The sequence below is a fragment of the Nicotiana tabacum genome, chromosome 22 (genome assembly GCF_000715075.1).
Source record: "Nicotiana tabacum cultivar K326 chromosome 22, ASM71507v2, whole genome shotgun sequence".
NCBI lineage: Eukaryota > Viridiplantae > Streptophyta > Magnoliopsida > Solanales > Solanaceae > Nicotiana > Nicotiana tabacum.
In genome coordinates this window covers 229,873,485-229,898,417 of record NC_134101.1, presented here as the reverse complement: position 1 = coordinate 229,898,417, position 24,933 = coordinate 229,873,485, and the positions used below count along the sequence as shown (strand labels likewise).

General features: G+C 31.2%; 2 protein-coding genes and 2 non-coding genes across 4 annotated transcripts; 2 read left to right on the top strand and 2 right to left on the bottom strand.

The window, feature by feature from the left end:
• The first annotated feature begins 4,576 nt into the window (after nt 1-4,576).
• Nucleotides 4,577-4,656, top strand: TRNAL-UAG (transfer RNA leucine (anticodon UAG)). Its single transcript has one exon. It is a non-coding gene; the product is annotated as a tRNA-Leu (tRNA).
• A 1,736-nt stretch (nt 4,657-6,392) lies between these two features.
• Nucleotides 6,393-6,779, top strand: LOC107782805 (uncharacterized). Its single transcript, XM_016603741.1, has one exon. It carries the CDS (start codon nt 6,393-6,395, stop codon nt 6,777-6,779), a length of 387 nt encoding a protein of 128 aa, XP_016459227.1.
• Nucleotides 6,780-10,732: 3,953 nt separating this feature from the next.
• TRNAK-UUU (transfer RNA lysine (anticodon UUU)) lies at nt 10,733-10,804 on the bottom strand. Its single transcript has one exon. It is a non-coding gene; the product is annotated as a tRNA-Lys (tRNA).
• A 2,546-nt stretch (nt 10,805-13,350) lies between these two features.
• Nucleotides 13,351-18,951, bottom strand: LOC107782809 (uncharacterized). Its single transcript, XM_016603744.2, has 9 exons — nt 18,489-18,951; nt 17,503-17,707; nt 17,073-17,163; nt 16,847-16,992; nt 16,287-16,530; nt 15,344-15,448; nt 15,075-15,257; nt 14,780-14,984; nt 13,351-14,082 (listed from the first exon to the last, which is right to left on the bottom strand). The coding sequence occupies exons 1-9, from the start codon at nt 18,700-18,702 to the stop codon at nt 13,601-13,603; spliced, it is 1,875 nt and encodes a 624-aa protein (XP_016459230.1). The 5' UTR covers nt 18,703-18,951; the 3' UTR covers nt 13,351-13,600.
• Between the last annotated feature and the right edge of the window lie 5,982 nt (nt 18,952-24,933).

Genomic DNA, 24,933 nt, shown 5'->3' with positions numbered 1-24,933 from the left:
AATATTTTCTACTGGAGCATAGATAATTTATTTTAGTTTTAACAAAAATTAGGTCTGAATTATACTGTTAAATATATAATGAGTTCAAGGCTAAGAACCTTAAAAGTCATACCTCATCAAATTTCAATCTTGGTTATGCAGTTGCTACCTTTTTGCCTTATTAATCATTAGAAGGCTCCTTCCATTCCAAAACCTCTATCACTTTATATTGATCCCAGCCTTATTGTAGAACCTTAGTATATTCCTAGTAACATTAACTTTATCCAACTTTTTATGGCCTTTTTCAGCTGTCTTTTCTTTTTTTGGGTGGGAGGGGGGTGTTTAACCAAAAATCTGAGTCTTTAGGTCAAAGCTAAAAAGAAATTCGGGTTACTGATAATCAGGAGACAAAAATAAAATACTTTTGAGAACGATGGTAAAGAAGCAAATAGATGTGTATTTCAATAAATTCTCAATAGTATTCCGTGTCCTTACAAATGATGATACTTCTTCCTTTTATAGATAATTCTAGGTAAAGGAATGAAGCCTCAGCTTTAATGATATAATCATGAGTAATAAATGATATTAAATAAGTCGTTATACAATCATTCCTATTAAATACCAATTTCGTAACGTATCAAGTATTTAATAATGAATTTGGACTCCTTTCTGTCATCAGATCTTTGCTTTCAATGTCTTCTATCCGTTGGCTGTAAATAATTTAAATTGGTACGAGACTCGTATCTATACGTCGTCTCGTGCCTATTTAAATTCTTCTTCCCGTGGCTGTTTCCATCCGTGCCTCTTAGTCAATTGTTGCGCTTTGACCATTTAACTAATCCACGTGTCATGCCACATCATCTTTTAATATAAACTCAGTTTTTTCCCAATACAGGTGGTAGAGGTCTAAATTTATCCTTGAATTATTCAAAATTAATTGCTCAATTTTGCTTCCATGATTTTTTGGTCCATTTGTACCCTTGCCTTTAGCAAATCATCTCATGAATGGAGCTCCAACGTGAAATGAATTGACCTACGTTCAAAATTCTTCTTTAAAATGATCATATTTACCCTTCAACTTTTGACTATAATTTTAAAATTACCTTAGGCTAGTTGGAGCCCGGTTAGTGATCAAGGGTAAAAATGAGACTTTTCCTAATAGCGGGACTAAGATTTCAAAATTTTAACGGAGACAAATTTTTTTGACTATGGTTGAATAATGAAATGGAAAGTATATTAGGTTGGAAAGGGAATGAATTGAATCGGAGTGACTTTGGACCATGAAAATTAAAGTTGAGTTTATGTGTTTAATTTGTGCTAACAAGTGAAACATTATCCAATTAAACATTAAGATGCAACAACTGTTAATATATGTAGAATTTTTTTAATCATGACTCTTGAAAGAAATTGTAACAGTTGAAGTCTAGGTTCCAATAATTAAAATGGTTTGTCATTTTTGAATGATTTTACGCAAAGTTATGATCGATTTACTGAAGATATTAGCATTGACTTCTATAACGATATTGAAGGATATTAGGGTTTTTTAATTTACGTTATAAATGTCAATAAGAAATTATCCTAAGCAATATGAAGTGGCAGCATTCAAATTGCATACAATAACATATTCCTTTCATTTCATTTTGAATGTCTTAATTTGACTGAGTACGAAATTTAAGAATATATAATGCAAAGATAATTGTTAAATCTTGTGGTCTTAAACTAAGAATACATGTATAACATATAATAAAATATCTTTATCATGTGATTTTAAATATGTCATGACATCGCTCCTTTAAGGAAGTGTCATTAAATATAAATTTATTTGTTAAATATGTAAAGATGATATATTTTTTTGAAATAGACTAAAAAGAAAATTACTACATGACATTCTGCATATGCGATTGTTTGTCATAATATCTTTCCCTACAGAATATTTATTATGGAAATATAACTTCTTGCTGTTCTCTTTGAGAAGGAAAAAAAAAGTGAAATTAATTGCCAATTCTTTACTCTAAAATTTTGGAATTCATTTTATTTCCTTTTTTTATTTGAAGTATTGGCTTATCTGGCTAACCATATTTTCTTTTGAATGTTTTTGTGACATCAATGATATTTCTATGAAGAATATCTTAGAGTGCAAAAAATATGAAGAGACCTTTACACAATTAGCCGGTCGCATTCATTGTTTATTATTATTAATTAATCGGTATGCAAAAATTATAATATCATTATAGACGATTATATACATATAATATATGGACTAAACGTATATTATACATGACTATTTTTAGTCTAGGCAATTGAATATTTAGGTTAATTCTTCAATTAATAAAAGAATATAGTGGCTATGAGGACAGGTATTGGGCTAAGATTATAAATGCTCCTTGTGTGAGTTCAAATAAAAGGGGGAAGGTGCATAGTGTTTTTTGTCCAAGAATACTTATCAAAAGCTGAATACAATGAATTATTTTCTGATAACTTACCCGTTTGGCCATAGATTTTGCCAAAATAATTTTAGGTTTTATTTGGTAAACACATGTTTGGCCATATATTTTTCCTATATTTTTGGCAAAATTTATAATCCCGAATCCCTTTGGGCCAATATATCACTATTACATTTTTTAAAAAATTGCCTTAAACTTTTGTATTTTATAAAAGAGCTCACTATTTATTATTTTATAATAATGTTGTTTCGTTTTGTCAGTCATCTGATAGTATATCATGTAGTTCATTATAAAAATGATAATTTTGTACCAAATTTATTTATATCCAGGACTATGGTTTGCGATAATATAATGAAAGTTATTGATAATGGTATTGTTGGGTATTTGTGATAGTTTTTAGAACTTGTGGGTATAAGTCATGTTTCATGTTTTTCCAAAATAAATTTGGGAAATATGTTTTGAAACCTGATATCCAATCACATTTTCATCTTCAAATCAAATTTCATCCAAATCAAATTTTTTAAAACAAATTTAAAAATCTATGACCAAACGCTAGCTTAGTTATTTCTTCTGTCTGATCTACCTTTCATTTGCAATAACAACCATATGTATGCGACTAAAGTTGGTGGTTTAGTTATTGAGTATGCATTTCGACAACATTGAGTTGAAGTTAACAAAACAATAACGATCTAGTAAAATCTTACTAGTGGGATTTGGGAAAGGTAGTGTGTACGCAAACTTTATCCCTACTCTAAATAGTATAGCGAGGCTATTTCTGAAAGATTCACGACTCAAGAAGACGAAAATAGACAATATCAGTACCACCAACAGAGACCAAACAAATAATTACAGTTGAATTTTTAAAAAAATGTACTAAAATTGAAGTTAATAAAAAGTTAATTGAAAATTCCCAAATCATTAGTAGAGATGTCAATGGATATTTAAAAATGGATTAAACCGGCCGAATCGTACCGAACTGAACCGATTTTTAGGTTTCTTTTAGTAAAACCATAGGTTTTTATATAAATTTATAATCATACCGATAATTAGGGTAAGTTTTTTATTTTATGAAGATAAACAAAAAAAATACCGAACTGTACCGATTAAATTTATATGGAAAAAAAATATTTATATATTAAGATTAAAAATATAAAATATTAAATTTTTCCTTGGGCTCTTGAAATTATAAAACGGGACAAGCCAACAATTAATTAAACTCAAAATCCTAATTCCCAAACCTATTATATTACTTCTATTGAAACTAAATTATTTTCAGCATATTCACTAGCAAGACATAAGGTAATCTAGCAATTATGAGTGACAAACTATAATATATTGAATATGTTTTCTTTCGTACAATTTAAATTTATATTTTTAAATATTTAATCTTCTATAGACTTTATTCTTGAGTTTGAGATTGCTTAATATCTTTCCACTGGTGTGATTTATATTTTCTTTGTCTTTGTTTAGTTTCTTTTATGCTGCTATAGAATAGTTGATGGATTTATACTTTGGTCATCTTTCATGTTTTCTTAGTTCATCACCCTTAAATAGTAAAATGTCTGAAGAGTTTTGATAAATCCTATAAAAGTAGGTATGTTATTGCATTATACTTTTACTAGTGACGTTTAAATGACATTTAAAAAAATACCAAAAATTAACCGAATCGTACCGATACCGAAGAGAAACCGACATGATCAGTACGGTTTTTAACAGTCTAATTTTGGTTATACATAATAGAATAACTTAAAAATTGATATGGTACAAATTTTATAAAATAACCGGCCGAACCGAACGATTGACGCCCCTAATCATAAGGTTAATGAGGGGAGATGTGCATAGAAGAAAAACGTTAAGGGTCGTTTGGCTACAGAGATTCAGTGGTTATCCCAATATAAATTTAGGATTAGATCTATCCAGTATTTGATTGTGGATATTAATTAAAAACGGAAATAATTTATATCGAAATTATGGGATTGTCCGTCCCGTATAAAACGTGAGATCTATCCTGGTTTTAATACCAGAATTATAATTTTGGGCTAACCTTATTTTTGACCAAACAACCCCTAACTATTTCAATTCTTAGAAGAAGGAAGGTTATAGTGTCTCCTAATTTGTGATATATAAAATTAATGCTGAAAATCCTCCGACTTGACAGTTTGGCCGAGTGGTCTAAGGCGCCAGATTTAGGCTCTGGTCCGAAAGGGCGTGGGTTCAAATCCCACAGCTGTCATTTTTATCATTTTTTTTCCTCCCTTTTTCCCTTTAGTTTAATAATTATATTTAGATATTATTAAACTAAATAATATTATCATATGTACCAAGTTGATTTACCATTTCTAAGTTTTCCCCTAATATAACTATTTTCATATTATCATATGTAATTGTCTAATTTGAGCATGAGAAAAAAAAAAGTTTAGAGAAAAATGGCAATGACATAGTTATTGTTTGTGATCAATGCACCAATAAAAACACAATTAAAAGCAAATGAATTGTTTTCATAAATATAATATGTCTTTAAACGTTAGTCGTAACGAGAAATATTTGGTTAATAATTCAATATGAGTTTAATATACTTTTAATTTGGTGTGATATTATCCGTTTTGAGTCAAGTCCGTACGATTTTTTTTCAAAAAGTCTCACACTGTTAAGAGATTTTTACACTTTATATATAGGCTCCCAATATTTTCGAATACCAATATGAGACTTTATTCGCACGCCCAATTTCAATGTATATCGTTAATTTTTTATTTATCTTTTTGCATTACGTCCAACTTTAACCAAAATAATAACTCGAGCTCATTTCTGAGATTATATTTGTTCCTGAGCCTATTTTAAATGCGAATTCTATAAATGAGTCAATTAGGCACTACCTTATTTTGGACAATAATCATACAATTTTCTACAAAAACAAAATCATGATTGAGTTTTTCCATTGTTGAATAAGATGTAAAAGAAATATCTTATTAAATTATACATAACAAAACGAGAAGGAGCTGAATATTTTTTAATGAATGTTTTTATGTATAGATATAAATATATGCAAAAAATTTATATGACCTAATAACCACAGTAAGATGTTGAGGGAAGGCTAATTAAGACACGTATTTCAAAAATAATGGTTTTTTTTGCTAATAAAAATAATGATAATATATTCACATGAAGTATATTAGATTAGAAATTAAAACTTTCTATGGCCCCTATTCACCAACAAGAAACCAATATTTCTGAATCTCAAAATTAATTTCCCTTTCCAAAATTATTTTGACTTCATTTCTCCAATTCTAACAAACTCTATTTTGCCAAATCATTTTGCATGTTTTTCATTATAAAATTTCCATGAGTTCTTCTTCCTTGAATCATTCATTATTCCTTTTTACAATTTATTTATTTTTTCAATATGAATATTCCAGGAATTCTTCTTCTTTGGATCCCTAATTAGCCTTTTTACAATTTATTTATTTATTCAAATATTAATAATATTTCTTCTTTGAATCCTTAGTTACCCCTTTGGTTGTTTCTCAAATTTGATTTTTCCATGAATTCTTCTTCTTTAAATCCTAATTAGTCTATTGTACAATTAATTTGACCATTTACTATCTATTTTGGTGATTCAATATTAATTTTCCTTAAAATCTTCTACTCTGAATCCTTAATTTGCCAAATTTTACAAATCAATTGAATGTTTATCAATATGAATTTTCCATCAATTCTTCTCCTTTGAATCCTTCATTAGCCCCTTTTACATATTTGTTTTTTTCCTCAATATTTTTTTTTTTTTAAATATTAAAAATTCTTCTCCTTTGAATCCTTATTTAGCCATTTTTAATAGTTATTTTGGTGCTCCTTTTTTCCGATTAATTTCGACTTTTTTCAACAATGAATTCACCGACAATAACAGGGGGAGAAGACTCATCGACGGTAAACCGCCGGCAACCGCTCCTACGAACAACAACCACTGCGACACCGATGACGACGAAGAGCATCGAAAGTCCGCACCGGCGGCGGGCAGGGGAGGTTGCCGGACGTACGGCGGCGGAGTGCGCCACGGTATGTTGCTGTTTTCCGTGCGCGGTGGCGCACTTTCTCGTATTGGCAGTGTACAAAGTTCCGACGGGATTGTGCCGGAAAATGTGGAGAAAGAAGAATCAGAAAAAGCTTTTGAATAATAATAAGAAGAAGAATGAGCCCAAAGGTGCCTATGATATCGTTGCAAATGAGAAAAATGGCGGCGGCGGTGTTGGAGGCGGCGGCGGAGGAGGAAAGCCAGTGGTGGCGGAATCTGAAACGGAGATGTGGGGCCGGTTTTATGAAGGTGGATTTTTTAGGAGTGCATCAAAGAAGAAAGAAGATTAAAAGTGTAAAAATATTTAAAAATATTAAATAATGGGAAAATTAAGTCAGTGGCATTACAAATTAATTATAAGAACTTTTGGGGAAATATATAAATAAATAAAAAAGAGGGTATTTGATCTTTTTTTTTCCTTTTCTTTTTTGGTAAGAGAAATAGGAGAAAAGGGGATTTTAATGACATTGTTTGTACATATAGATACAAAAGAAATGGTGATGTAGCAAAAAAATTTATATATTTTTTCTTTTGTATTTTTTTTTTTGCTATTGTTGTAATTTTATGTAATAATGAAGGATTCAGAACTGTGAATTGGAAGTTTTACAATGTTTAATTTTCTTCTTTTACTGGTAATGTTGTTTTAGCTTAATTCGTCAAAGCAGGATTTTTCATAAGTGGTGTCACTATTTCTAGTCAAAAAATATTTTGCGGAGCCAAGGGAAGTCAAACCCAAGAGCTCTCACATAATACTTGAAGCTAACAACCACTAAACTACTGAGATGTTTTGTTGCAAGTGGTGTCATTTTTAATAGTTTTATCTTGTATTTCTGTTTTACTTATTATTTTTATATATATAAATAGTAAAAAAATTCGATGAAGCGGTGTCCTGTGACACCGCTTGCCACCATGTAAATACGCCCCTGGGAAGTGAGAGTCTCAAGAGGCGTACGCCCAAAACCAAATCAAATTTGTCTTTATTATGATGCAAATAGATTTTCTTGAGAACCCATATTAGTTTTACCATAACTAAATGATAATTTGATATGAGCATATACATTATTTAATCATAATTTATTGGTAAATATCTGAATATGTTACATTTTTTTTTGATTCAATATAAGCTAGCGTTTGACCATAGATTCCAAATTTGTTTTGAAAAATTTGATTTGGGTGAAGTTTGGTTTGAAGATGAAAATGTGTTTGGACATACATTTTCAAAACATATTTTCCAACTTTATTTTGGAAAAATATGTATATAATTCCCAAGTTTTGAGATTTTGACCCAAAATCAGCAATTGGGGTGATTTTGGGATTTTGGGTTTGTGATTTGGGATTTTGCCAAAATGTGGGCAAAATTTATGGTCAAACATGAGTTTTATTTTTGAATTGTGGCAATTTTTCAATTACCACTTATAAATCTTGTTATTTTTGAATTTCACTCTCGATTAACATCCCTTGGTTGAATGTGGTTCCACCACTGATTCCCATATGTCTCACCCAAGGTCCAAGGATATGACCTAATTATAAATAAATAGGTCGAAAAACATGAGATCTCAAGTTCAAATCTAGCGGAAGTTTTTAAAAAAATAATCTCGACAATTTCTCTTTAAACAAGGTGGTCCCCACTATATTATGTGGAAAAAAAAAAATCTAGTAGTACTCTGTAGTCTGTACCAAGAACCACAAAAACATCATCTTAAATAATTTAAAACCATACCCTTTTTTTTTTTGTTCTTCCAAATGGCACTCTCTTTCACCTCCATTTCCAAATGCCAAAGCTCAAGATTATTCAGCCATGGTTCAATATCCCAACCCCATCTCAAATTTTACAATTTAGTCACCAAATGTGACCAAAAAGAACCATCAGCAGACTCAAAATTAGACTCAAAAAAACTTGGAATTGGGTCTCCTATTATAGTAATAGAGGCACCCAAATTGCTTAAAACTGCAGCCTCTGTGCCTTGTCTTAGACCCAATGATGGCTTGGTCAAACCTGGTGATGTTGGCAGGTACTTAATTTTTATTATATATATATATATATATACTCTGACAGTATAAATAAAATTTCACACAATTAATGTAATTCAACTTGTTATAGAAAGATATTTGTCTTATTTCTTATCACTCCGTCCTAATTTATGTGTCGGAGTTCGAATTTCAAGAGTCAAATGAGTTTTTTTTTTACCCTAATTTTTTTATATGCTTTTTTGATATTTTGAATTGTTAATTATTGTGACTTATAGTATTTTTTACTTGGCATCCAATGTATAAATTTTGTTTAAATTTTTTAATGATTCTATGTGCAAATTAAAAATCAAAATTAAGAAGTCTGATTCTCGAAATTCTAGCTCCGTCACAAAAATTGAGACAAAGTGAGTAGTTTACTAAATCTATTATATATGGATAATCAACTATAATTGCTTGTAAGATGACCTCATAGTGTAAAAACTTTTATATTGTAGAAACTTTATAGCTAATTTATATTGTTATGTTTGTATTTCCATGCATTTGATTTCTTTTACGTGAATTATATTTTTCTTGAGCCGAGGCTCTACCGGAAACATCGTTTCTACCTTTATAAGGTAAGAGTAATTAAGGTTTTCACACACATTATTCTCACCAGCAGTGGCGGACCCAAGTGGTAACTGAATCCGCTTCACAAAAAAAAAAATTATGTATATGTATAAATTAGGATTAAAGTTGTGTAAATTTTGTATAAATATTTATTTGAACCCACTTGACAACTACTATTTTACGACTAAAGTTATATACTTCTAAGATTGAACCCGCTTGCACAAAATTCTGGGTCCGACACTGCTCACCAGACCTTGCTAATGGAATTACTAGGTATATTGTTGTCGTTGAATTATCAAGGAAAACTTACGCAGCAGGAACTGAAATTTTCGGAAAAGAAAGAATCAAGAAATTTGTATAGTAGTAAAGATTAGTTTTAATGCAGAAACTACTAAATGGTAGCCCTTGAAAATCACAGGCGAAGCCAGGATTTCAAGTTTATAGGTTTAGAATTCTAGTCGTTTTAAGCTACTGGGTTCTAAATTAATAATTTATATATATTCATGAATTTTTTTTAAACAAAGACAGAATTCGAACCAAAGTTACAGGGTTCGACCGAACCCGCTCGGAATACTCTAGCTCCGCACTTGCTTGAAACAAAAATTGTAATATAACCTTTTCTTTTCACAGAGTTAACATGGAATTGTGGTTAAAAGAATGTTTTTTTTTTTTTGACTTTTTGTTCTCAGAAATTTTATTTATTTTATCCTAAAATTATATTATGTTTTTCCAAGTCGAAGAACTAATAGCCTATTAGTAACTTTATTATTATTATTATTATTATTATTATTATTATTATTATTATTATTATTATTATTATAGATGATCTTTGGTTGTGTACGACGCTTTTAAATGCAGGATAGTGTCAAGGAAGCCTATGGATGTGTGGGCAGTTCGTCTCAGCATTGGCACTTATCTTATTGATGGGAAATACTTTAAACCCTTGGAGCTTGAGAACTGATCCATCCATCTTATTTTTATGAAGATTTATAGGAATGTATGCTCTTAATTTTTTTTAAAAATATTCTTATGAAATCTCATATATATATTGCAGTAAGTGGTAGTTTCCCTTTATTAACCTTTTCTTTTTGGAGAATTTCTGTATAATTTAATTATTGTACATTGACACTGGAAAACTTAAAGGAAAGATGAAAAAGTATTTTTTTTAATATAATACAATAGTTGCCCGCCTTAGACGTAGCTCCTATTTGGCCATAGATTTTGGCTTTAGTTTTTCAAAAAAAATAAAATATTGTCTGATTATGAAAAATGATTGGCGAAAAAATCAAAAAATTTCAAGTTCTCAAAAACTAGTTTAAGACATTTTTGGCCGAAATTTTTGCTTCCACTCCCAAAACTTCAACTTTTCTGCAAATAAAATGTATGTCCAACCACAACTTCAACTTTCAAAATTTATTTTTTTAACACAATTTTAAAAACTTTTTTTTCAAATTTTAATCAAATCTATGTCCAAACACTAGCGTAAATTGCAAGTACAATTTTTGACTTTTGTAATTCTGTTTGTTTGAGATAAAAATTAAAAATTAGTTTTAAAGAAAAACTCAAATTCAGTTTGCTCAAAAGAAAAAAAAAGCTTCAGGAAAAAACCATTTTCCCAAAATATATAAACTGCAGATTTTATCTTTCTGAGAAACCCACGAATGATCGCCGTCTGTGGGGATCGAACCCACGACCACGTGGTTAAAAGCCACGCGCTCTACCACTGAGCTAAGACGGCTGGTTTGTTTATGTTCTTTCACAAATATCATGATTAATTCTTATGAAGGACATTAACCCCAAAACATATCCATTGTAGTCCCATAAGTGGAGCTCGGAGAGGATAATGTGTAAGCAGATCTTACACATACCTTGTGAAGGTAGAGAGATTGTTTCGGATAGACCATTGGCTCAAGGAAAGCGTAATCATCAGTTATGAAAAGGAAATATGGTAATGGAGAAGCAGGAAGCTATAAGAAGAGAAATAACATCTAAAATAACCGAAGCAAGTAAAGTAATAGGTAATAATAGAAATCTAAGAATATAAAATACGAGAATAACACTAGCACTACAAGTATGAAAAACATATACGCTGGACTACCTACTTAACTTACTAAACTAATCCTCGACCTCTACACCCTTCTATCAAGGGTCATGTTCTCAGTAAGCTTAAGGTGTGTCATGTCCTACCTTATTACCTCTTTCTAATACTTCTTCGACCTACCTCTACCTCTCCTCGAACCTATCATCGCCAACCTCTCTCGCCTCCTCTCTGGGGCATCAGTGCCTCTTCTTTTCACATGTTCGAACAAACTCAACCTCGCTTCCTGCATCTTTATCTACCACACAGGTCATTCTCACCTTGTCCCGAATATCTTCATTCCTAATCATATCCCCCCTAGTATGTCCACACATCCATCTCAATATCTTTATTTTTGCTACTTTCATCTTTTAAACATAAGAGGTTTTCAGTGTCCAATATTCCATCCCATATAATATAGCCGGCCCAATAACCACTATATTGAATTTATCTTTAAGCCTTTGTTGCACATTTGTCACACAAAACGCTGAATGTGAGTCTCCATTTCATCCACCCTACTCCAATACAATATGTGACATCATCGTCAATCTCTTCATTATCGTGGATTATAGACCTCAGATACTTGAAACTTTCTCTCTTAGAAATGACTTGTATTTCCGGCCTCACTTCCACGTCGGCCTCCTAAGTCACGTCATTGAACTTGTACTCCAAGTATTCAATTTCAGTGTCGCTCAACTTGAAACATTTAAACTTCAGGCCTACCTCCAAACTTCCAGTAATGAAAAAAATAGTGAATTATTCTTAACCAGAGGTCGAATTCAGAGTCCTGAAAATAGAAAAATCTTGATATAGAGTGTTTTTCCTTTTGATGGACCTTAAGCAAGACGAATTCAAATTTGTCGGATTCAATACGGATACCAAATATTGGGAAATCACAAAAGGGTGAACTAAGTAATTTGTAAGTTTAAGTTGATATCATTGTTGTTTAAAAAGAAAACAAATAAATAATAGATATTTCATATCTATTATATATTGTTGCTGTTTTATTACGCATTTTTATGGTACTAATGTATCATTTCCTATTGCTTCTTTTGAGCCGAGGGTCTCCTGGAAACAACCTCTCTACCCTTCGGAGTAGGGATAAGGTCTGCGTACATATTACCCTCCTCAGACCCCACTTGTGAGATTATACTGGATCGTTGTTGTTGTTGTTGTTGTTGTATACCTTGTTCCCTTGAGTGCTTACATATAAAGACTTTTTATTCTCTCTTTTTAATGGTAAAAAGGATACTCATATTAATAATTAATGAGGTTTACATAACTCGACTTCTCTACGATAAGAGGTTCTCATACAACCATTCATAAACTCCTCTTGTAATATAATTGACGAATTTTCTAGAAAGCTAGATCTAAAGTAGTGGTTGAAAAGAAAGAAAACATGGCATTTAAGTTAAAGTATTATCAGCTTAACGAATTAAAATTTTTTAAAGTTGTACAGAGATAGAATGATGTCAAATATTCTGAAACGTCCCAAAGTAAAAAAAAAAAATCATATAAATTGAAATAAAGTGAGTATTATTTCTCCTATTCGATGTAGGGATCTACTTTGTGGAAATTTTAAATATTTGATTCCATATTATTTTTGTTTTGATTGTTTGGTTCCATGTCTTCCATCTATTATAATTTTTCTTGATTTCAGACAGTCATGACCTTGCCAATTCTTTCAACTTGAAAAGCAACATTATACCCGTTGGGGTGCTGCCCTTTTCCGGACATTGCGTGAATGTAGGATATCTCGTGCACTGAGTTGTCCTACCCATTACGAATAACTACCAACCACTATATACATAAATCAATATATTAGATATCCTTCCCTGTGCAAATAGGGGAGGCTTAGTTTACCGAGCTGTCCTGCTCATTACAAATAACTACAAAACCATTATGTACATAAATAAATATATTAGATATCATCCCTCCGTGAATGCATGATACTTAGTTTACCAGACTGCCCTACCCATTACGAATAACTACAAAACCACCATGTACATAAATAAATATATTAGATATCCACCCCCTCGTGAATGTATGATTCTCAGTTTATCGGGCTGCCCTATCCATTACGAATAACTACAAACCACCATGTATATGAACAAAATATATTAGATATCCATCCCCTCGTGAATGTATGATTCTTAGTTTATCGGGCTGCCCTATCCATTACGAATAACTACAAACCACCATGTATATGAACAAAATATATTAGATATCCATATTATTTATGTGATGAACCTCAGCAAGCTCAATACAATAATTATGTGCCTATATTGCTATTTACAACAATGTATAAGAAAAATAACAAGATACAGACTGCTTTTACAACATGTCAGAATAAATTGATAAGTTCCTCTTTTTCTTCTTTTGCTTGCTAGTCTACCAAGAGCTCTTAATCATATGAAACTTTTCTTAAAAAATGACTTCAATTAATCATATTTCCAGTTAATTTCCCTTCACTGGCTGAGTTGTGAGGCCAAATCCAAAGGGGAACAGAGGATCATAGTGTGGATCGCCAACGTTCATCGGAAGCTGATCGACTCTCTTGAACCAAGTACGCGCGAGTTTTCCGGTGAATCCATAGTCACCAAACAAAACATCAGCAACACCTTGTCCTTCTGTCCCTGGAAGCCATGCAGCCACGAGCGCGTCCATTTTTTCAACGTATGGTTCGATCACAACAGGACGGCCAGAGATAACGACTACAACACACTTGACAGTGCCACAGATGTTTTTGATAATGCTAGGACCAGGATCAAGTATAGTGAGATTTGAGCTATCACCATACATTTCAGCATATGGAGGTTCGCCAACAACTACGATAGCATAGTCGAATTGGCTGGACTCGACTAAGACAGGATTCTGCTGGTATACTACTTCTGTTGAAGGATCAACAGTATTCATAATAGCCTTTGAGATGGTAGTTCCTGTAACATTTAAACATGTATTAGCTTGATTTTACTCATGCTGCAAAGAGAACTTTCGGCTCTAATCAGTAGCGGAAGCAGAAATTTATACGAGAGGATTCAAAAAAAGAAGTGGCAAGCACAGTAGAGATGGTGCAGCTAATCCAGGTAACATGGATTTGCTTACGTACAGAGGCGGACCTATGTTATCAAGTGAGGGGTCGTCGGCATCCGGAAAGTTCGGAAAAATTTCCATGAATACATGTATATGTTTTTAGAAAATACTATATATATATATATTAGTAGCACCCTGTATACAGAGCAGATTTTGGTTGAAAGCAAAAGTGCACTCCCGACCTTCAAATCCTGGGTCCGCCTCTACTTACGTATCTAGTACGATACATGTTATAATATGATTTTGAATTATAAGAGGGATTTCAAAAGATGGTTAGAACTATTCATTCGTTCAGTAACCAAGCCGGATCTAGTGTATCATAAAATATTTGCCTTTTCTGTTGATATCCTACTGAATGGATCGAAAACGATTCTTTAATGAGGCCAGGGATTAACCGATAAAGAGATCTCTATTGGCTCTAATTTTTATGAAGAGAATGAATCTTTTTCTCTCGAAGGATCAGAAGAAATGTGTCAAGTATCGGTACATCAAGTTTTTGCTGCAGAAACTCTAGTCGAAACGACAGAATAGGACAAAACATACCGATTGTAAGATTATTGCCGGGAACACCCTGCCATTGAATTGTCCAGCCTCCACACTGATATCCTAAATTATCTGCATGAGTTCCGGCAACAAGTATCCTTCGCGCTTTCTTCGGAAGGGGAAGTAATGGTTGATCAGGTTTTTTTCCGTTCTTCAAAAGCACAAGTGATTTCCTCACTGCTTCCCTTGCCAATTCTCTATGCTCCTACAGAAAGATATTAAAAGAACATAAATATAACGCGAAAAATCCAACGAATTGAAACATTTTTGGTTATAGCACATCAGCAATTTGCACCTTGCAACCCAAATATTTTGCCATGCTAAGATCAGCCATTGGATCCTCAAACAGTCCCATGACAAACTTAACCCTTAATATCCTCTTCACTGCATCATCGATTCTGCTCATGGGAACGAAATTGTTTTTCACTAGGAAAGTCAAGTTGCCGATAAAATCTGTATAGTTCTCTGGTACCATAACCTGTGCATACACAAATCATTCAAAATAAGCAACATATAAACCATCACCATTTTCATATTGTCGACGAAGAAATTTAGTGTACTAACCATGTCAACTCCTGCCATAACACTTGCTTGAACGGAATACGTGTAGTTAGAGTTAGCTGGGTTAGTAATCCGGTTAATACCTTCCCAATCTGAAATGACAAAGCCCTGAAATATACAGGCAAAAATTGGTAGTTATTTACTACTTTGGATTCATCCGTCATCGACCTTAACCAACTGAATGTAAAACCAAACGTTCACTGATAGTTTAAGAAAATTTTACACTATCAAGTCACCAAAAGGATAGCTACAGTTAACCGTCCATAAAATTGAGATGTAGTAATTTGAAAAATAAGGTAGGTTATTTGCTAAGCTACTACAAGGGGTAAAAGTACATTGGCCGTGTAAAAGTTCTTAATAGTATCAGCCAGTACTGGAGCCAAAATTTTCACGAGGGGGGAAGGGGGTTGTGCCAAAGATATATCCCTCTACACAAGATGCCATGTAGAACCATCTTGTGGTCATCGAGTATAGGAACTCGATAAGACAAACCTCTTCGAGCAACCTCATTGATCGTCAATTTCTCAGTCCCTTGTGAGTGTGGCACGCACCTCTATATCTTTTCCTATCTATAGTCAGGGGCTTTCGGGGGGTTCCTTAGGGATCGATTCGCTCTGCGTAGATTGACTAAACACAGAAAACCTTAAAAAAGTAAATCCAAGAAGAAGCCAAGAGAAGTCAATATATAGAATTTTTTACCTAGCAACATATAGTAATTATCCGACGAATGTGGCTCTGCCACTGTTGTCAGTGTATATAAGTTAAATCCGTGAGCTAATCATTCTTAATCCGTAATAATCCGTAATAAAGAAGCCAAGAGAGTCAATATATAGTATATATACATAATAATCCGTCGAAAGGGTATCAATTGATACCCTTGAATACATGTGGCTTCACCACTGGTGTCAGCATATATAAGTTAAATCCGTAAGCTAATCATTCTTACCCTGAAGTTCAGCCTCTCTTTTAGGAAGCCAGTGAGTAGATGTGTGTTGGCATGCATCCTTTCGCCGTTCAAGCTCGAGTAAGATGCCATTACTGTCGCGACACCCTTTATGACAGAATCATAATATGCTGGCATGTGAATGCTAAATAATCCTTGCGGGTCGATTACTGTATTATTTTCATCGATTCCATTGACCGTGCCACCATCTGCCACAAAGTGCTTAGCACAGGCCACAACCTTTTTCCTGTACAACCAATAAATAATTCAATTCACCATAATAAAGGATTGGAAATTCTAATACCAAAAAGACATTCTGTTGAACCAGATTATAAGTTCAGTGCAACGTGAATGTTATTAAATGAGAGAAGATTTCATGTGATGGCAACCGTATGTGGTGAATCAATTGCACTAATTCTTAGATCATTAACTCTAACGTTCCATCTTGATATCCATTTATCCCTTTTATGCTAGTGAAAGAAATTATTCAGATTTTTTTCAAGAGATTCGGACGTTGTATAGATCATTGAACGAAAAGGAAATACAGTAATAAAGATTCATACTTTCCATCAACAAAGGGAACACCCTTGCTCATGTTAGCCGGCACATCTCCTTGTAAACCAGGAATGATCTCTGTCATGCTTCGCACGATATTAACGTCTTCACTGTAGCTTTCATAACAGCGGCCCCATCTCGGGTTTCTACATACCTACCAAAGAACAGAATTATTAAGATATCAAATAAATAAAGACACCTAATATGCTAGAAGTGTTAATAACATCAACTTACTGCAAGGCAGGGAGAAAAAGCATATTGTATTCCTGTGGCTCTGACTTCAAGTGCAGTTGCAGCCCCGATTCGCTTCACAAGATCAGGATCCCTGTATTAAAACAACCAAAATCTTGAACTCAAATCGATGAAAACACGAGGATTTTATGAAGGAATAGACTATCAGGCAATTTTATAGTCTAATTCAACAAAAGAGCTCGGACAACACAACATTCACAAGATCAGGATCCCTGTATTAAAACAACCAAAATCTTGAACTCAAATCGCCTAAGATAATTGCTTGATCATAAGTTTTAACCAGAAGGAATCAGCTATCAGGCATCTTTATAGTCTAATTCAACAAAAGAGCTCGGACAACACAACATAATACAATATATGAAAAGCACCTGAATTTTTAAGAATGACTTAAAATATATGTATAGCTACTTGCCTGGTGACACCAAGTCCAACATTGTGAGGGAAGATTGTAGCTTTGTAGACATTATTATGGCCATGAACTGCATCAATGCCATAAATCATGGGAATGCCAAGGCGAGTCTTAAGAGCGCCCTTTTGAAACTCATTTACCATATTCACCCAATCCTCCGCGGAGGCATTAGGTTTTGGTACACTCCCTCCACCACTCAATAAGCTCCCTGCCAAAAAAGAATAATCGACGATGAAAAATGAATTCTCTTACTTATGAGCAGAAGTTATTTTCCTTACGACTATCTTAACTTTTAATTTCGTATTATTTGCTCCAACTAACACATAAACATTACTATTAATCTTCGGTACCAAAACGTTTCATTGAAGCATTCTTGGATAACTTATACTTTTCTCAAAGAAAATATTTTCTACTCACAACATAAGCACCAAAAACATTCTTCAAGGAAAATATTTTCTCCGAAAATCAAATTTTCAAGAAAACATTTTCCATGAGAGAGACGACTTCTGTCATATTAAACATTTTCAAACAAGTCACCCTCTTCCCTCTACCTTATTTCCTCTAAATGCAAATGTTGTTAGAAAGGGATTGCTTTCGTGTTGTGACTGTGCGTGCATGAGCCGAGGGTGTCTTGGAAACAGTCTCTCTAACTGCATAAGATAGGGGTAAGGTCTACGTATACACTACCCTCCCCAGATCTCACATATGGGAATATACTGAATATGTTGCTCAGACTCTTTAAAAATGCCAACAGGCACGTGTCGAATCCTCCAAAAGTAGTACATTTTTGGAAGATTTAACACGGATGCAACAACATTTTCGGAGAGTCTGAGCCACATAAACCAAAGACACAAATTATGAACAAATGTGGCCATTCTCAAACATACAATGCACAAGGTTTTAACATCAATTATCTACAAAAAATAATTCAAGAATGGCCAATTCAATCTTAGAAACTAAAAAAAAATAAAAAAAAATCATAAACATACCAATGAAATATTTCCTCATAACATCAGCTGAGGCAACTTTCCTCTCAATTTGAGTCATCTGACCAATTTTCTCCTCAAGTGTCATTCTTTTCATCAAATCTTTAATTCTAACACCTAATTTCTGTTTTGGATCCTTATATTTCATGTGTTCTGCCTCTGTAACAACAGCCAAGAGGGAAAATAGCATAAATCCCATAATTAAAAATCTCTCCATTTTTTCTTACAATCTCAAAATCCTTCTTCTAAAACAATATGGTACAAATCAATAGACACAAAAAAGAAGTATACAAAATATGAATTAACAAACAATAAAAGTTAGTTAAAAAGTAGGAAAGGAAAAGAAAACAAATGATCAAGAAGTCAATGTAGCAAATTTTTTGAGATTTTCTATTTTTCTATTTTTATTTTTTTGATAATGGGATAGAATTTAGTTGGAAAAAAAAATATATAGAGCTCTTAGTGATGGTTCACATATTATGTATATGAATTATATACAGAATATACACACATATATATACACAAAGAAAGTTACATGGTAATGGTATAGCGAGGTTAACGGGGAGGGAGTGGTTTTGAATGGATAATTTAATTTGAAAGAAAACTTTGTTAGTTACATTTTCCAAAGGGATTTTAATCTGACACTAAATTGTTTTGTCGTTGACATCCGATAAAATTAGAACGATACCAAAAATAAATTATTTGACTTAAAATTTTTTGTTGATCTCTAAGGATTATTTGGTATGATGGATAAATAAAAATAGTAATGGGATAAAAATTTAGTATCACCTTATCGTTCTTTATCCTTTGTTTGGTTACTAATCCTGGAATAAGTTATCTCAGATTTAAAATGGTACCGGTATAAGTTATACTTACCAGATGATAGAATAATAATCCCAGGATAAATCAGTGAAACTGACAATCCCAGAATTAATACAACATATCAAACAATCAATAAGAAATAATAATGGGATAACTAAATACATTATAACTAATCCCAACATAACTTGTTTTCAAAACGACCCCTTAGAGTTGTATTTATATTAATATTATGCCAAATCATGTCTTGATCTATTTTGTTGGATGAAATTAGGTTTAGTATGAATTCTACTCACAACACAAGCACCAAAAGATATTCTTCAAGGAAAATACTTTCTTCGAAAAAATAATTTTTCAAGAAAATATTTTTCATGTTAAAGACGACTTCTGTCATATCAAACATATTTCTTCTAAATGCAAATGCAGTTAGAAAGGAATTCTTCCTAATATTCCATGACAAGTAATCAAAGACGGTGTTGCTCGGATACTTTAAAAATGTCAACGGGTACATGCCTAATTTTTCAAAAGTAGTGCATTTTTGGAGGATCTGACAAAGTGCAATAACATTTTCAGGGAGTCCGAGCAACATAGTTTTTGGTTACTTGTCATAGAATATTAAATTTAGTATCGCCTTATCCTTGTTTGGTTACTAATCCTATAATAAGTTATCTCAGGATTAAAATAGTACCAGTATAAGTTATAATACATGTCAGAGGGTGAAATAATAATTCCAAGATAAAGCAATAAAACTGACAATTCAAGGATTAACACAACATACAAAACAGTCAATAAGAAATAATATCAGAATAACCAATCCCAGTATAACTAATTCTAGTATAATTAATCCCAACATAAATAATCTCAACATAACTTATCTTCAAACCAAAAGACCCTTAAAATTGTATTTAAATTAATATTATGTCAAATCATGTCTTGATCTATTTTGTTGGATGAAATTAGGATTAATATGAATTCCACTTTTACATTGATAAGATTAAAATTAGTAAAAATTCCAATTTTAGTATTTTTTTTAAGAAATATTGGAGAGATGTCTATTCAGCAAATAGTACTGTAATATGTACCTTCATGCGAGGGTGAAGTGGAAAGTTGGGAAGACACATATACTGAGATTCATTAATGTTGCAAGTTAGGAATATAGTGAAAAATAGAAACTCGTGAATAATAAAAGCTAGCTTAAGCATGCACGTTTTGGCATGAATATAGTGACTCTGCATTTGCGGCGGAGACAGGATTCTCGCTAAGGGGTTCAAAAAGTTAAAAAAAAAATAAAAGCGACTACAATCGATGGAAAATGAACCAACGATCTAACAAAGGTTTTGAAATCTGGTCGTTGAGCTATGTTTGTAAACTATGTCAAGGAGATTCAAAATTTAATATATAAAGGCACAAAATGAATTTTGTTTTACCTGTATAATGTAATTTTCCAGCAAAAGGAGTTTGGGTGAAACCCCTTTTCGCTCCCCTAAATCCGCCTCTGCTATGCATATGGTAGTGCCTCATAGGGATATAACCATCACGATTTTCTCTTCGAGAACACTCGCCTCGTCGATTCTTCCCCTCGTTCTTTTTATCTTGGACATTGAGATGTTCATGCAAAGCATAGGCGTCACAAGCGGTACACTGAACACCAACCCAATCATTTGAAAGCTAACAACAATGAAGAAAAATATACAAAAAAACAAATAATTTAATAATCTTTAAAAACACAAACAATCTTTATTATAAAAGAGCGTACGGAAATATACAAACAGTAAATTTCTTTCCTAAAAAAGATTTTTTGATTTTCTGTTTTTTTGTTTTTCTGCCTCACATAAAACGAATAAAATACCCTCCCCTCCCCTCTCCCCCCCCCCCCCACACCACATTTTTTAACGAACCAACCTTCCCCTCCCCCCTCCCCACCCCCAAAAAAAAAGAATTAACCAAATCTGAAAGATTTATATCTATATATATTTGTTAGGAAAGATAAAAATTATTAAGTAATCAGGCAAATACCTAATATTTAGAATCGTTACATGCGATGCAGACAAATTAAGAGATGAGGATATATATTGCATCATATTATCATAGAAAATAAAAAAAAAATTACATTAACCTGGATCATTTAGTTAGCGAACAAGTTCTGATAGGATTATGATTGTAAAAATTGCACGGGGCACCCTATTTGGTCGCCCCCATTTAACCTATACTTATTTTTTTTAAAGTTTTAATTTGTACTCACTTTTTAAATAACTTCAACTTCATTTCTCCTCCTTTGTTTTCTTCTTCTTCTTCTTGTGCTGTTGGTGCTGCTATGAAACTTCAGTTCATGGGATGATTGACATAAATATGTTTATCAGATTATTTAAAAATAAATTATAAATAATTATGTAAGTTAGTAGATAATAATTTGTGAATATTTTCACGTACATAAGTTAGTAGACAATGATAATATGTTCTTTTCACGTTTATTGTTTCCAAAATTTATGATTTAGATATTGTTGGTAATCTGATTATCTATATATCTATATTAAAGCAAGAAAGTTACCATATATAATTGACATTATAGTTAAGCCAAGTGGCAAACTAATAAATGTCAATAATATATGGTAACTTTATTCTATATTTGACTATTTTAGTTAAATACAAATATATATATACATACATACATACATACATACATACATATATATATATATATATATATATATATATATATATATATATATATATATATATATATATATATATATATATATATATATATATAGAGAGAGAGAGAGAGAGAGAGAGAGAGAGAGAGAGAGAGAGAGAGAGAGAGAGAGATTAAAAATAAAATTTATCTTTTTTTAATCATGTTATCATACATAATTCGGTTAATAATCATATGCAATCATGTAAGGAACTTTTGTTATTTTTTATAATTATTTAAATACTACTTCGCCTCTAGCAAAAGAAAAAAAACTACTCCATATAACGATAAAACTCTTTCACATTTAAAATTCTATAAGTATAGTTCTTTGAAACACTATAGCTAGATTTGAATAAAATAAAATTCTTTTAAAATAAATGTAATATATAGGGTACATGTCTATGTTTATCTAAATAACAAAAAAGATTTTAAAAAAACAAATAAAATTTTACTTACATATATAATAAAGTAAACATACATGCTGGAGAAAGAAACATCACAAAATTAGTCAATATTAAAAAAAAAATTGTTTCTTTTTTCTTCTTGAAGAATATTTGTTTGAAGAGTCAATTTGCATAAATGGACATCAAACAAATAACAAAACTTTGGTTATACAATTGCTATCATTAATTCATTTTAGCACATTCAAGGAATTGAAGGGTACAAGCTGAAACCCCTTCATTTAGCTGTAGTCAAACCAATATTGCAAGGGTATACTATTTTTTTGGTTGAAAAATATTAGTTTTGAATCATTAGATTACGTGAAAGGTTTTTTTTTTCAAACTCTACAAGAGAAAAATTGATTTCTAATTGATAGTTTCTATAGCGACTTTTAAGTGTAACAAAGATTATATATAAAGAAAAAATTTGTATGACGTGAAATATTTTTTTTAAAATGTAAACAAATTATTTCGAAAAAACTCTTTACTTTTTTTAATTTAAAGATAATAAAAAGGTAAGATATTTTTGAACATTAATAGAGAGTTTTAAAATTATTATAATAGAAGTTATATCATGAATAAACTCAAAAAATCAAAATCTTATGAAATATTTATATAATATCTGGCCATATTTATTGTTTACTTTTTATAGCTAATATAAATAGATGATATACCGACAACACAGGATTATACACATATTATATATTGATTATATATAAATTACACATTATTCAGTTTTTTAATTTAAATGGTCCGGTGAGCACCTATTTAGGCTGATTAGATAAAGCCAAAAGAAAAATATGAAATAATTTCAACCAAAGACTAAAAATATAATTAAAGCTCATATGTAGATAATTTTTTATTAAAACTCATCCTTTTCTAGTGAAATAAATTAATTTTTTGTAACAAAATAAATAATGACATAAAAAAAAGATAAAAATAAATAAATATTGAAAAAAATGTTAGAAAGATCTAAAAACGAGAAATAAAAGATGACAACAAATTTATTCTTATGTTTCATCTTTGTTGAGTATAAAAAATTTGAAAGTTAATCTCATCGATTTCAATTTTTTTTTTCAACTCAAATACATAGATTATAAGATAAGGATATCTTCGAATATTTTTTTAGTTTACATTATGTGTCGTTTTTAAAAAATCAATATTACTAACAAACTGATATGATATTCAAATTTGAATTGGAATACAATTTGAGTAGTTTGCATTTAGGTTAAACCAAGTTTCGTGTCGAAAAATAAACTACTTGATAATTTTAAGATAATATATGCAATTTTTGATAATAATCAATTAATTTACATTTAATGATTCAAAGAACAAATTTTTTGTATATATAATGTATTAAAAATTCAAATTCTGAGGATAGAGATATCGATAAACTTAAAGTGGAGACATACTGGAATAAATCCGGCCAAAGAATCATTTAAATTTTTAGATAGCCGATTAAAGTGAATTTTAAATTAAGGATAATATCTTCACTTGCATCATTATAAAGATAATCATTATTATAATATATATAAAGTTTTAGAAATTGCAATTTCAAAATAGAAATATTTTTTGAAAGATAAAATCATACCAAATAAGAGTTCAAGTCGTAGTATAAGAGTCACGTCGTAATCAAAGAATCGTTTATATCGTGTCAACCTTTGTGCTTTGCCATAAATATGAGTTAAAAATTCACGTTGTGGCTATTTTTAAGTTTCACTGATACCTATGAGAATAGTGCAAAAATAAAATTATCACTACGAGAATTGAGAAAATGTTAGTCTTTTTTCATTAGTGTTTCTTAATTAATATCTGACGATTATATAAAATTATTTAGAAGGTCTAAATGTTAAGGTTATTTACATATAATTCAAATAAATCAGATATTTGACATGGTTAAAGTCAAATATCAAAATGGAGTAAGAGAATTCACTAGCTAAAGAATTTTTTATATTTTTAGATAGCCAACTAAAATGAATTTTTAATTAAGAATAATATTTTCAATTACATTATTATAAAAATAATTATTATTGAAAAATAATGTTTTAGAAACTGAAATTTTAAGAAAGAAATATTTTTTAAGAGATATCAACACACCAAATAAGAGTTCAAGTAGTAGTAAAAGAATTAAGTCTTATCCAAAAAGTCATTCATTGTCTCAACATTTGATTGTTTTGCCATAAATATGAATTATTATTTTGCTTTCTGACTATTTTTAGGATCCAATGACACCGGCAAAAATGATATCAAAAAAGAAAAATAGAAGAAATGGTTAATTTTTTTCATGTAGTTAATATCCAATGATTATCTATATTTAATGAAAAAGTGTAATTCTAAGATTATTTATATACAATCCAAATAACTTAAATATTAAATATGATTAGTGTCCGCGCATCCGCGCAGGCACTAATACTAGTTTATCTAGTATGTTAGAAATCTTTTTCAAAAACTTCAACTTATATAGTGCTAAAGTTTTTACAAATGAACTAAATAACTT